General features: G+C 41.6%; 1 protein-coding gene across 1 annotated transcript in view; it reads left to right on the top strand.

The window, feature by feature from the left end:
* LOC124545057 (DNA-directed RNA polymerases I, II, and III subunit RPABC2) overlaps positions 1-14,850 on the top strand; it is a 72,940-nt gene that overhangs the window by 11,668 nt on the left and 46,422 nt on the right. Inside the window, exon 2 of the mRNA XM_047123849.1 lies at positions 7,073-7,136. Coding sequence (XP_046979805.1) covers positions 7,073-7,136 — 64 coding nt within the window. The remainder of the gene's footprint in view (positions 1-7,072; positions 7,137-14,850) is intronic.

Below are 14,850 nucleotides of genomic sequence, written 5' to 3'. Positions count from 1 at the left end.
ACTGATAAAATTTTGACAGTTGGAGTGTCTTTACTCTGAATGCCACCTGACTTCCCGTACTACATATCGACTGGTGAATGTTCTTCAGAGCACCTCAAACTACTGTCCTGCCCCAAAAAATCCTCATGTGCACTCCACAAGTACCCTTCTGCCCGAGTGGCTGCTTCGTTTGTGTAGTGCACCCCTAATATATCAAGGGGAGTCCTACAAATCCCCACATGATAACACAAGTCTAGAAATCTGCAGCCAAGACCGTCACAGAGACCCACCATTCGGATTTTTGCCAAAGGACCCTGATCAACTCTGCGAACAACGTTGCAAATTGCGAGCTCTGCTTGCACTCCAGACATGAGACCAGCAGTCTTCACTATCTCCAGCAGCACCTTTATGAACTGAGGATGTCCTTGTAACCCATTCGACAGGCGTCGTTAGTGCCGACGTAAGTCACAACTTGCAGGCAACGGCACCCTGCACACTCAGTAGTGGCAGGCAAGCCTGCCTCCGCATCTCGGATGAAGTCCCCGGCTGCTGTTACTGAGTGCACATTGGCTTTCTGTCCAACCCTGAACATAAGGGGCTCCATAATGTGCATAATATTGGACCTCCTGATAACTAGTGGACCTCTACTCCCCCTGTGCCTGTTCAGACCCTTCTGAAAGAGCAGCCACATTTCCACTCTGAGCATGAATGTTTGGAGCCAGGCAGCCCTCTGCTTTGAGCTACGCGAACGAATTACCACCCTTCACTCAACCTTCTGTGAGAGTGGATACAACATGTCAGGTACACTAGGATGTGCCTCCGAAGCAGAGCCCTGGTCAAAACAAGCAATAACTGAGGTGTCCCATGTGATGCATCAGAATCCCTGACACCACTATACCCTGAGGCAGCAGCCTGAAAATGACTGACTGAAGCCAAAATCACATTCAGCTCTTTGCGAACTGCAGCCAGCTGATTCTGCATCTGCACACAGCATGCACACATCCTAACCATCCTAACAAGACTAACTGAAGCAGATGTCAGTGTTAGATTCATAGGAAGAATCTTAAGGAAATGTAATTCATCCATGGAGGAAATGCTAACAAACTACTTGCTCATTAATCTAGAATCCCACCCCCAGTGGGCTTGCCACTCTTAGGTGGGTTCATGCTTGGCTACCACGGGGTCCCAGCCTATGCAGCTTCTTTTCCCTTCCATGCTGCATGTCTATCCTCTTGCTGTTCTTTTTCCCCTCCCTTGGGGAACATGTCTGGACTGTTTTTGGAAATGTATTCTGCATTTTTGTTAGTCAGTACCAGAATGCTCTCCACTGTTTTTCATTCCTTTTTTTTTTTTTCTTTCTCCATTCACGTAATCCTATCATTACTCTGCTTCGGCATTTGAGTTCTTCTTTTTCTCCTTCCTCCCTCTGTGTTCCTGAAGGCCACCCCACACACCTGATGCATAGCAGGTGACAGGGTAATGTGTAATTCCCAGCCCTGGATTGACAGGAATGGTCTGCACGTACCCCCTGGTCCAAGCCAGGCCCAAGGAGGGGTGATTGCTTGAGCTGCTACATTCTGAAATTCCTGATTGGTCCCTCTTGTCAGGTGTTCGGGATGTCGTGTAAACAATCACCTAAGGTGAGTGCGACACCTTCTGAAGGGGGCCACCAGGTGGATGGAGTGCGCGATCGGAGACGCTTACAGTCTTGGGGGATTTTCTCACAATCAGCCAATCATCTTCACAGTCAGCAGCTACAAAGTGTAAACAACATAAGGCTAACAATTCAAAGACCATCCCACCAGCTGCACCATGGTTCCTTGTGGTTTCACATACTGAAGACAGTCAGTTCTTTGCTACTGTCAATCTGTTTATTGTTCAGAAAGATGGCGATTCAATTGCTGGCCCTGTGAAATCCTGCTCTCGTTTACACAGTGCCACTTTGCTTTTGGAGACTACTTCAGATTCTCAAGCACAGCAGCTACTTGCAGCTTCACTTCTGCATGGCTGACCTGTTCGTGTCGAGGGCCATTGAACGCTGAATTCTTCCTGTGGTGTTATTTACATTAGACTGCTCGATGTTCTGACTGAGGCAGAAATCCAAAAGTACCTCTGATCAGGATGTCATAGTAGTCCATCGGGTAATGAAAAAAGCATATGCTCCTTATGCCCACATATACTATTTTTCTCACTTTTGATAGAGTGGTTTTTCCATCAAAGATCAAAGCAGGCTATGAAGTTATCACAGTCAGACTATATATTCTGAATCTGTTGCACTGCCACCAGTGTCGTCATTCCGCAAATGTGTGGCTTGTGGTAGGGATGCTCACGAGAGTGATAGAACGTTCGCCTGCTTCTTCAAGCTGCATCAACTGCAATGGCGATCATGCCGCCCCCTCCTGCGAGTGTCTCGTGTATCTCGATGGGTGAGCTGCCCAGGAGATCTGGGTGAAGAAAAAGTGTCTTACTCGGTCGCTCGCAAGTTGTTGGCTAGTCGGAAATACTGTGAGATGATATATCCACACAGACATGTGACCTCAAATTTAGCATGTCGCAGTAGCGTCCCTGTCTCCTCCTCCACCTCTGCAACACACCACCAAACTTTCTCATTGCAGGACGAAGTCACCAGTTGCACAACTGCAGTCAGAAAGACAGAAGGTACTCCCACAAAGACTTCCTATGTCCTTCCAGTCAACTAACATCTGAGTCTTACTCTGGCAACTGGAAAGGCTCAAAGAAGTCAAACAGAGGCAAAAGGTATTCTCCTCAGCCAGCTCGAAGATCCTCTTCGACTGTGTCACACCGTGATAACCTCGCCTGGCTGACTTCTGTGTTGCCAGTGTGCACCAGACACCACCAACCGTTTTTCTGCCCTGGACTCTGCAGGCTGGCAGAAGGAGAGTGCTCATACTTCGGTAGACCTCATGGAGCAGGATCCTCCTGCCTCTGTGACCTGCAGCAGCGAGTCTTCAAAGGCTGGCACTCAGCAGTTGGTGAGGTGATACACCTTCATTTTTTTTCCTCATTGTGGCTGTGGAACATTTGTAGTCTTCAATCCAACAAAGAGGATTTACGGCTGCTCTTAGAATCACAGGGTCCACTTGTTTTCTGCCTTAAGGAAACAAAATTGCATCATCATGACCGCTTTGAGCTCTTACATTTCTTCTTGGTCAGTGTTGACCTCCCCCCACCCCCACCCCCACACCCCCACCCCCACTCCCCTGAGGACGTGAGGGTCATTATGCTCATACAGGGCGATGTTCATAGTCAGCTGATCTCCCTGACTACCCACCTTCAAACTGTTGCAGTTCACCTTTTCCTTCTGCACTTGATCTTTCCCTTTGTACCATTTACATCCTCTGTCATTCAGTCTCACCAGGCCAGACTACTTGCAGCTTGTTGGGCAGCTGCCTCACTCCTTCCTGCTGCTTGGTGACTTTAATGTGCATCATGCCCTTTGGAGTTCTCCCAAAACCTGTCCTAGAGGTGCCCTCTTGGCTGAACTTCTCACAGGAGCACCCATATTCCTTTCAGACTCCACACACACCTACCCTGTTTGGACCTGTTCTTCTGCACTGCCCAGCTTGCCCATTGTCTCGAGTGGTCCTTTCTCTCTGACACATACTTGAACGACCATTTCCCGTATGCTATCTATTTGCTGACTCCTACCCCACCTACGTGCACACCCAAACGGCAGCTTACTAAGGCCGACTGGAGGCCTTACTCCTCCCTGGCGACCTTCAATGAACAACATTTCCCCAGTGTGATGACTGGATGGAATATCTTACAAATGTTATCCTTACTGCCGCTGAACGTTCAGTTTTTCACATTTCAACTTTATCATGCCATGTCCTGGTCTCTTGGTGGACTGAGGCTTACCATGATGCAATTCACACACGGAGATATGCTCTCCAAGTTTTTAACCGTCATCGTATGATGGCAAACTGCAGTCATTATAAATAGGTTGCGTGCACAGTGACGTCACATTCTTCGGGATAGAAAAAAGGCTATCTGGATTTCATTCGCTAGTTTTTCTAACAGTTCCACTCCCTCTTCCATTGTGTGAGCCATCCCCTGACGGCTCTCTGGGACCAAGATCCATTCCCCAATTTCCGCCCTGTAGTAGCACACAATGTCGTTGTGGACCCAATTGCTATCTCCAATACCTTGAGCCGCCATTCTGCAGACATTTCAAGCTTCTCCCGCTGCCTTCCTCTGTCGGAAACGAAGTGAGGCGGCTCTGGCAATACCCTTCTCTTCTCAGTATCGTGAGTGCTACCATGGTGCCTATACTATGAGGGAGCTAAATCGTGCTCTCACTTCATCCTGATCCTCCACCCCAGGGCCAGACGCTTTCACATTCAGATGTTACAACACCTTTCTCTTGTGTTCAAACACTTTATGCTTCATACGTACCACGCATCTGGCCAGAGGGCAAGTTTTGCAGACTCTGGTGTGAAGCCACTGTCGTACTCATACCTAAGCCCAGTAAGGACAAACACCTTCCTTCTAGCTACTGCCCCATTTCTCTAAACAACTGTGTTTGGAAGGTGGTGTAATGTTAAGATTCATGCCTGGCTGGTATGGTGGCTCGAGACTTGCCATTTATTAACCACTGGACGATCATTTCCTTGAGAAATTTTTAAAAGACAGAGTTTTCAAGGTACGTATGTGTTCTCCCTTGTTGGACACATTTATCCAGAAAATGGTGTGCCTCAGTTTCCTGTCCTGAGTGTCATCGTCTTTGCTGTCGCCATTGATCCTATAATGACCTGACTCCTGCCATGCACTCTGGCTCCATTTTCGTTGATGATTTAGCCATCTATTGCAGTTCTCCGTGAACCTGTCTCATTGAACGGCGTCTTCAGTAATGTCTCAAGCGTCATTACTCGCGGAACATTGACAATGGCTTTCATTTTTCCACTGACAGAACCGTTTGCATGAATCTTGGGTGGTGCAGTTGGTTTCTTCCTCTGTCTTTACATCTTGGATCTGTTGCTCTTCCGTTCATTGAAACTACAAAATTCTTGGGGCTGATGCTCAATAGGAAACTTTCTTGGTCCTTCAACGTCTTATCTGACAGCCCACTGTACAAGGTCCCTCAATATCCTACGTGTCCTCAGTGGTACTTCCTGGGGAACACTCCTCTGTTTGTACTGGTCCCTTGTCTGTTCGAAACTAAACTATGGGTGTTTCATTTATGAATTTGCAGGTCCGTCCCTCTTACATTGTCTCAATACTATCCACCATCATGGCACCCGTTTAGCGACTGGCGCATTTTACACTAGCACGGTTGAGAGTCTGTATGCAGAAGCTGCTGAATTACCGCTGTCCTACCACTGTGACTTTCTCCTCAGCAGATATGCATGCTGTTTGTTTGCCATGCGTGGCCACCTATCGTATGCCTTCTCCCTCAATGAATCCTTTGATCACCAGTTAGGGGTGTGTCCCTCTTCTGGTACCTCCTGGTGTTCGCTTTTGGCTCATGCTCCGGAAGGTTAACTTCATGCTACCTGCAACTTTCACTGCGCGTGTAAACCCTTCACCACCTTGGCTTCGTGCAGTGGCCCATGTTCACCTTGGCCTTCATTCGCTTCCCAAGGACACTACTCCAGCCTCGCTCAATCGCCATAAGTTTCACTACCTTTGCATGGAACTTCGCAATAATACCTTTGTGTACACTGATGGTTCTCGGACTAAGCGTGGTGTCGGGTGTGCCTTCGTCATTGGCACCAACTTCTTTTGGTATTGGCTTTCGGAACACTGCTTAATATTACAGCTGATCTCTTTGTCCTGTATCAGGCCATGCAATACATCTGGCAACACAGGCTTTTCAATTGTGTTATCTGCTCCGACTCTCTTAGTGCCCTTCAAAGCCTCTGTGTGCTGTGCACCATCCATCCCTTTGTGCAACGGCTCCAGGAAAGCTGTCACTTGCTCGCTCTTGATAAAGCCACTGTGATGTTTGTGGGTTCCTGATCACGTTGGTATAACGGGAAATGAGGCTGCTGATGCTGCTGCCAAGTCTGCGGTCCTGGTAGCTCGGCCTGCTGGCTCTTCCATTCCCCCAGATGATCTCTATGTTGTCTTCTGTCAGCAGGTGATGTCACTTTGGCATTGCCATGAGTTCTTCGTTCGTGGGAACAAGCTCTGGGTTATTAAGCCTCTCCCAGCAGCTTGGACAAACTCCTCTTGGCTCTCTCGCTGTGAGGAGATTATTTTAGCTAGGTTGTGTATCGGGCACAGTCTTTTTAGCCATTGCCATTTGTTAAGTGGTGCTCCCCAACCACCTTACTCATTGCACTCAACACTTGATGGTCTGCCATTTCCCGTCCGATTGCCCTTTTTTTTTAACTACTTACGTTCTTGTTTGTGTTTGCCGTCTGAGCTATTGGCTGTGTTAGTGAATGACGCCCGGGCTGTCAACCGTGTTTTAGTTTTTATCTGTTGTAGCAATATGGCGAACACATTTTATTTTTAGTTCATGACATCTGTATGTGTATGGCGTATTTGATAGATCTTTTACCATGTCCTTGTTTTTTAGCTGTCTTCTGATCCATCGACTGGGATTAATGTGTAATCATTTTTAACTCCTCTCTTGGTCGTTGGGTTCTACCGTTCTGATGTGGGCATGAGTGACCCTAGTTGTTTTTGTGCCCTAAAACAAAACAAAACAATACAAATAATCATTTGTAAGTTCGAAAAATTCTTATACAGCACATCACTTCAAAAAAGTGATATGGTCCACTACAATTGCCCTTATGATTTTTAAAATCATGTACATGACTGAACTCGAATAATTCTTCTGTTTGCCGGCCGGTGTGGCCGAGTGGTTCTAGGTGCTTCAGTCTGGAACCACGCGACCGCTACGGTCGCAGGTTCGAATCCTGCCTCGGGTATGGATGTGTGTGATGTCCGTAGGTTAGTTAGGTTTAAGTAGTTCTAAGTTCTAGGGGACTGATGACCTCAGATGTTAAGTCCCATAGTGCTCAGAGCCATTTGAACCAATTCTGCTGTTTAATAAATGTGCAGCCTTGTGTGTTCTAACATACGTCATGTGAATAATTGTGTATAATATTTGTTTCATTTTCAGAGGTGCAGCTGACTTTGATGATGTTGATGAAGAAGAGAATCTTGAGGAAATTGATCAGCAAGAGGTAACAGTGACATTGGAAGTAAAATCATGAATTTTTGGTATGGTAGATGGGAAAATTAGTGTAGCAGAATTCTGTAGGTACTTTTAGCTTTTAAGTTATTGGTGTTAGACATGAAATCTAGGGCGTAACACGCTGTTTTTCCTGCTAGGGACTGAGAACAAAATTTTAGGAAATAAATCTTTCATATTTACAGATGACTTATTCATTTATCATCATAACAAGTCTCATTACGAGATCTCAGTTGTAATAATGATTGATAATGATGGTTCCTCAGTTGCGCAAATGAGGGAAGGGATTTGTACTTTAATGTGGAATTCAAACCACGTGTTGCTTATGGTGAACCTTCACATCATTAAGAGGTGAATGGCTGGTTAAAGGCAGACTTGAAAGATCCATGGTCTGACAGAGATTCACTCATATTATTTGCTTCAAGGCCCACCATTTACAACTAAACCACAGGGCCCCACATCATAGCCGTAAAGCATAACTCTTTCATATGTCAGATTATATGGAGGCAGTTTAAGGATGGTTTTAATGAGCATGGGCATTTGGTGATGAGGCTCAAACCTCAAAGCTAATTAGGACAAAATAAGTAAATAAAGATATATTTTGTGAAATATTATCATCTACAGAAACATAATAAATATCTCTAAAAATGAATGATCATGAACTGTTCAAAAGCTTGAATTTGGGAAGAATAGTCATGTAATTGACAACAACCATACCAAAGAAACTGTTCTGGAATCTGCCAGAAGTGATTTAGGGAAACAAAATGGGACTTAGAGTGTCTCCCAAAATTTGATTAGGCAAAAATAGCCAAAGAATGAGCCAGGAAATATTGAAGAATGGAATTTATTGAAAACAGTAGTCAGTTGTGCTATCAAAGTATATGGCCAAAAAAAAGCAAAGTAAAGGGAAAAAATGAACTGTTGGAATGAAAGCATTAATTTTGTGAAGGATCAAAAATGTGGAAAAAGAAAAAAAGCTACAGAAAAAGAAAATCAAATAAATGGTCTTATGCCACAGGATGAACAAAAAATAGCCAGACTTGAGTGATAATTCAGACGTAAGAAACTCGGGTAAAAAGTTTCATGAGGGAAGAAAAAGTGAAAAGATTAGATATTCTCATCCAGAAACGTGAAATAAGCAATAATGATCGGTTAACGGCAAATGCGATAGAAGTTGCAGGAATCAGTGGTATATGGTGGTTGCGCCAAATATCTGGCTATGATATGTAGAGAAAATAGCATACATAGTGACTGGAAATGGGAAATTATAATACTAATATTCAAAGATGATTAGGGAGCTGTGTACCAACCACAGAGGCATCAACTTATTAGCACAGTACCTGAATATCTTGAAAAAGATAATGGAAAAGAGGTTGAGAGTTATCCTAGAATCTGTTTGGAGAACTGTGGTATGGATTTAAGACCAGCAGAGAAACAGTTGACCTTATTTCTGTTCTGACTGGTAATAGAAAATGTCAACTGAATCTTCTGTCAGTTCGTGATAGAACAACAGTATAATAAACAATTAGATGGCTTAGCTATGTGTTCCTCTCTTAGACCACTTTGGCTGAAACATTCAGGGATCATGTGGAACAACGTTTTCAGAAAAAAGAACCCTTGAGTGCAAATACTAAATACTGGTTTAGATATGTAGATGATGCTGTGTGTGTGAACTGGCAGTACAAGACAGGTCAGCACATTTTTGCAGAACCTAAACAGCCAACATAAACATATTTAGTTCACAATGGAGATTGGAAACAAATCCATAAACTTCTTAGGTCTCTTCGTTGATATCAGTACACATACACGTTGTTTGAAAATGGCCCTACCACTGTCTGCAAGAAGTGGTGTATGTTACCATATGTAGGAGAGGTATCACAGATTGTAGCAAAAATGCTGATATCCTGGAAGTGTAGGCTTTCCTACTACATTAAGAAAACCACAGCCCAGTGTATTTTCAATAGCAAAGATAAGGCCCAGTTACTAGCTAACAGGGGGTAAACAAAATTATCTATTCTGATTGTGACAGGTTTTATGTTGATCAGTCAGGCAGAGACATTGCAAGTTGGTTGGCTGAACATGAAAACAGCTGGAGGTTGCAGAACTCTGATTTTTGCTGAGCATGTGCTAAGTGAGAGTCACAACTACCAGCCAGAGTCCCATGTCCTTCACTTGACAAACAAAGACCAAAAACTCAGCCTGCTGGAAGCTCTGTAAACTAACAAACATTGAGCCCACAGTCCAGATCTAATCTTAAATTGCCAGACACAGCTTAACTCTTCCCTTTTCCTAAACTTCACATAATTCTCTCTGTTTTTCATTACTTCCCACACTGTCTGCTCCTACATATTCCCCCATTTTCCTATATTCATTGAGTTCCTTTATTTCTTTGAAATTATCTGTATAATCCATATAGACTGTAGTTACAGTTGTTAAGTCCTTCTTTTAACTGGTACTTTTATTACTTTGCATGTTTAATACAACTTGTAGTTGTACAATACTGTTTTTATTCTACTTAGTGCTAATGTTTTTTCTTATTTGCTTCTTTTGTATTTGCATTTATTTAACTTTTTATTTTTTGAAATGCAGTACCATCACGCTCTCAAAGATGGCATTTTTTGTATGTTCTCTCATACTCCTCAATTTTCCTGCATTTATTCATTTCTGTTTATCTTATTGATATTGCTTAAATTGCTTGTATATTCTGTAGTTACATTGATAAGTCTTTCTTCTTTTAATTGATTTGTCTATCACTCTCCATCTTTTATGCCTCCTAAAATAACCTTGTCAAGTATTAATTTTGTTTTATTTTATTGGTTTTGTTTATTAATGTAAATGGTTAATGTAGGCATGCTGTTCCAGTTTTGTGTTCAAGTTTTGTCATGTTTACTCCATTTATATTTATTAAGTGTTCAGCTTTTTACTTTTTTCATTGCATTACCACCACACTGCCAGAGATGTTATTTACTGTATGTTTCCGCTTCAATCTAGATGTGTAACTTCCTTTCCAATATTATTTACAAACATTGTAAGTTCTTTGGCAACAATTGCCAGTAAATGTTTGAAGGTGGCCTTCTAAGCCGAAAACTGGTCAGCACAATAAAAGTAACACTGTAGAACAACAGCAAATTAGCACTTTTCATTTATTAATAGAAAAATGTTTGGAGAAAGGAAAAGATCCAATAAAAGTGTTCCAAGAATTGGGGAAGGTGTGCAGACTTATAAAATATTGTACTTCATGGAAAAAATGGTATGTCCCCAACTCACTAATTACAAAAATTCAGATGCCGCATGATATTGTGACGGCAGTGTACAAATAAAAAATGGAAAGTCGAAATGGTTTAGAACAGAGAGGTGTGCAACTGGGCTGTTTCCTTTCCTCATTAATTGTAATCGCATTAAGGACTACTGCAATGAAGGACATCAAGGAAATTAAAAAAAAGACATAATGTTCTTGTATTTGCAGATATCACCATTTGTGGTAAAACCAACATGGAGGAATAGAGGAAATTGTATCTGTGTAACACAAAATTCAAAGAGTGTTGGTTAAGTGTATGCAAAAAGTGGCAATGTGAATGAGTAGAGCACTCATTCCATGGATTCTAGAATATGAATAATTGTGCTTATCTGGCAAGTGATGGAGTGCAAATCATGAGGTTCTGAAATTGGTGGCCCAATGATTCAATTTAATACCAAGACTAGTGTGGGATAAAGATTTTCCCATAAGGGCTAAACAGGCCATGTTCAAAACTTTTCTTCTGCCCATCATGTCTTAGTCTGAAGAGTTGAGTTATAATCAGAATACAGGTAAGTTGCTAGCAAGCTTGTGAAATGAAATTCCTGTGTCTGGTTTACAAAAGACAAGGAGAGGTAGGATCAGAAATGTTTACATAAGGAGAAACCTGCAAGTGGTAATGCCCATGTAGGAAAGGCTAACCTAATTTTCTGGAGGTACCAGAAAAGAAATATGCCAGAACAAAGAGGTTGTTGGATGCCCAACAAAGAGATTGTAGGACCAAATCAAAGACGACATTGAAAGAAAAGAGACATGGGATGCAGTGGTGAGGGAGGAAATCTGCCAAGACAGAAACAGGCGGAGGCAAATGATTTGAAATAGCTCTACCCAGCTAGCAATACGTACTCGATGACGACGGTGAGTATAAAAAGAATATATATGGGCCCTGTTGCCTGACAAAAAAAAATCGAAGCTCCCAGGAGGAAAGGAGGAAACAGAATGAAACTTCACGGGTGGAGAAGGTATTTTATGTTATTTCAGTGATTTACAAAATTTAACAGTATGAGTCCATTTATCAGTATGATGTTGCACCCCACCCAGCATGCATGCACCAATTTGGTTGTATCTTCTTCTGAGGCAAAATGGCCCACAACTTAGCTGGTCTTTGACATTTTAGATACTAGCACTGGAACAGAGTAGCCATCTGAGCTGGTCCCAATGTTCTGTCAGGGACAGATATGAGCATCTTGAGCTCTACTAGCTAAACACATGCATTTGAACGCGTTTTAACTGTATTATGCTTACCCTGGGTCCAATGGACCCAAAGAGAGTTTTAATTACCATATGAAGAACTTAAAACAGCCCCACTCATCAGGTATACTGTCATGCAATATTCAGTAACACATTAAAGCTATCAGAAATCTTTGTCGTTAGTTTTAAGTGACACGTATACTTTCTTCTTTACACCACATTTTAAACTGTGTTCGATGGATCCCTTGGTTTATGTTGTATTGTTATTAAATTAGAAAGCTTTGCAATCAATTATATTTTATTGGAATTCAGGGAATATGCTGTTGGCACACTTATGCATTATTGTGATAGCAGAAAATACATTGTTACACCTTGAAACTCTGTTCTGCTGTCAGATAGCATTTCCTGTGTTAAGTAAGAGAGTGAAATATTGCAGTACATCGTTCTTTTTCTAATAGAATGTCAAAATCTACTTCTAAAAAGGGTACAGGAAAGAAGATAACAGATGTTTTTCAAGCCAAATTTTGAATCAGTTGTTACTCAATGGGTAGCTGACAAAGAAGTAGTAGTAGTAGTAGTAGTAGTAGTAGTAGTAGTAGTAGTAGTGGTGGTGGTGGTATTAATGTCTCTGGACAAATAAGCAGTGAAACTAATAACATTCATATTCCTCCAAATAGTATGCTTTGATGTAAAAGGCCTGCAGTGCAAAATGAAATACATGCACACAATTTATACTACTACCAGCAGGTGGCGTAATCACCTGCACCACCAAAGATGCTTGGGATTTATTTATTGCTCTACCCACTGGAGATGAAATCATGAAATGTACAAACCTAGAGGCGTGAAATGTTTCTGTACTGAGAAAAAGAAACTGGCATGATATAACTAGAGATGAAATGTTTGCCTTCTGGGGAATTTTGCTACAGATTGTAACAGATAAAGGCTGGGATGTTCCAATCCAGGAACTATTTCTGGGACAAGTTTCCACTCCATAACATAGATCTCTAATGTATGTGAGTCAGCTTGAAACAATAACAAGATTCAATAGATTTGATGACAAAAGGACAAGAGAGGCCAGGTTACAAAATGATAATCTTGCTGCTGTATATTATCTAGGGAAAATATTTATAGGACAGTCCAGGAAAGTAATGGTACCAAAAATTAATGTTACAGTGGAGGAACAACTAATTCCATTTAGGGCCATTGTGGATTTGTGCAATATATGCCAAATAAACTTAGAAAGTCTGGAATGAAAAATATTTAGGATGTATGAAGCTGAAACTGGATACGTCATCGATGTGATTGCAAATACAGTAAGAAAATCAGCTGAGCCATCCCTTGCAGGCAATATTGCTGGTATACCCAGTAATGTTACTGTAGATAATTATTTCCCAAGTGCACTATTTATAGAACATATCTTGAGTAAAACCATAACTCTTGTGGAAACAAAGAGGATGAATAAAAGAAATTCTGTGGTTAGTTTTTCGCCAAAGAAAAACAAGTGTGTAATCCTGCTACGTACCATGCATCACAATGATTCTAGATGAACAACATCCAAAACAGAAGCCCGAGATTGTAAAATTTCATAACCAGATGAAGGGTTCATAATGTTGTTTATTCTAAGAAAACTATTCAGGATTAAAAATGAACTCTCTTTAACTTAATAAAACTATTAAAAATGATCTCAGCTGTCTTAATAAACCTTAAAACAAAATATTAATGCATGGTAATATCCACAAAATACTTGTTTTTGTTTAAAATCTCGTATTACACATAATGGGTCCAATAGACCTGGGGATATGTAAATGTACAAAAGATATAGGTCATGCATAGAAGGGTTAATGCTGCCAACAGTACCTACACTCTTGCAGATCACACATTATGCATCCCAAGCCTTTCAGTGGAACATTCATGGAGACCTCTGTGACAAAAATTGCATTCCAGTTATTCTATGCTTACCTGACCAAAGCGAAAACTAATTTGTATCTTAGACTAGTCTGCTAACAAGTCTTTACTTAACATTGACATGGAGGAAGCAATCATTGTGGCTTAAGATGCTACTGCTGCTGCTACCATAATATGATGCTTCTCTTTGGGCCTACCCTAATGGAAACATAAATAGCGGAGGCCATTGGAGAACATAGATGAGTGCTCAAATGCCATAAACACGATTTATTCAAACAACTATGTGTGAAAGCACAGTTCTTAACTAAAAAGCATAGTCTACAGCCTAGTGTGACCCATTTAGTTTTTATCCAGATTTTATTTTTATAGGTCCTGCTATCCTCTTCATTTTAATTATGGACTACTGCTTTTAACCTGCTATTTGTTTGCCACTTGACAGAATGATGGGAAGTGTGTCTATGGCAGTTACTCTCCGACAATGACGTGTTAGAAAGAATCTTTGTGAGTCCTGTTCAAGCACAGATCTATAATACTACTTTTCAGTGTCCCTCTATTCCTTCCCCCATTGTTAAGGATTCTTTATAAAAGAATTTTTCCTTATGATTTGTACAGATCACCTGAGGTTATGTCTTTAAGTGATGCAAAACTGCTTGTGACTTTCTGCTTAAAGTATTCTACAGCCAGTGTGGATTATTTCTTCCAAAATGTGGAAATTTGACCGTGGTTGCTAGCAATTTAAAATAACATGGTTTATCACTAGTGTTTATTTTCAGTTTTTTATTTTCTACCTTAGCAGTGACTTTGTCACTTAATTGAGTACATTAGATAGCGCTAATGCAGTGAGCTAGATAGTGCTAATACATTGAGTAGAACTACAAATCTTTCACATAAAAGCAGTTAATTAAATTTTGTTGTTCATAAATTTATGTGGTCCGCCCCTCGTGGTCTCGCGGTAGCGTTCTCGCTTCCCGAGCAAGGGGTCCCGGGTTTGATTCCCGGCGGGGTCAGGAATTTTTCCTGCCTCGAGATGACTGGGTGTTATTGTGTCGTCTTCATCATTATCATTCATCCCCATTACGGTCGGAGGAAGGCAATGGCAAACCACCTCCACTAGGACCTTGCCTAGTAAGGCGGCGCGGTTCTCCCGCGTCGCTCCCCTACGCTCTGTAAAGATGTATGGGACTCATCATCATCATCATCAAATAATTTATATGCATTTAGATTTTAAAATATGTAATGCATGCAGAACTGTGGTTTGTGATACAGTCACACATGGAGCTATGCAGGTTAAAATCAGTTAAACCTGGAAGTTAAT

This window comes from Schistocerca americana, chromosome 8 (assembly GCF_021461395.2).
Source record: "Schistocerca americana isolate TAMUIC-IGC-003095 chromosome 8, iqSchAmer2.1, whole genome shotgun sequence".
NCBI lineage: Eukaryota > Metazoa > Arthropoda > Insecta > Orthoptera > Acrididae > Schistocerca > Schistocerca americana.
The sequence above is the reverse complement of the archived record's forward strand: the minus strand, read 5'-3'. Positions and strand labels throughout refer to the sequence as shown.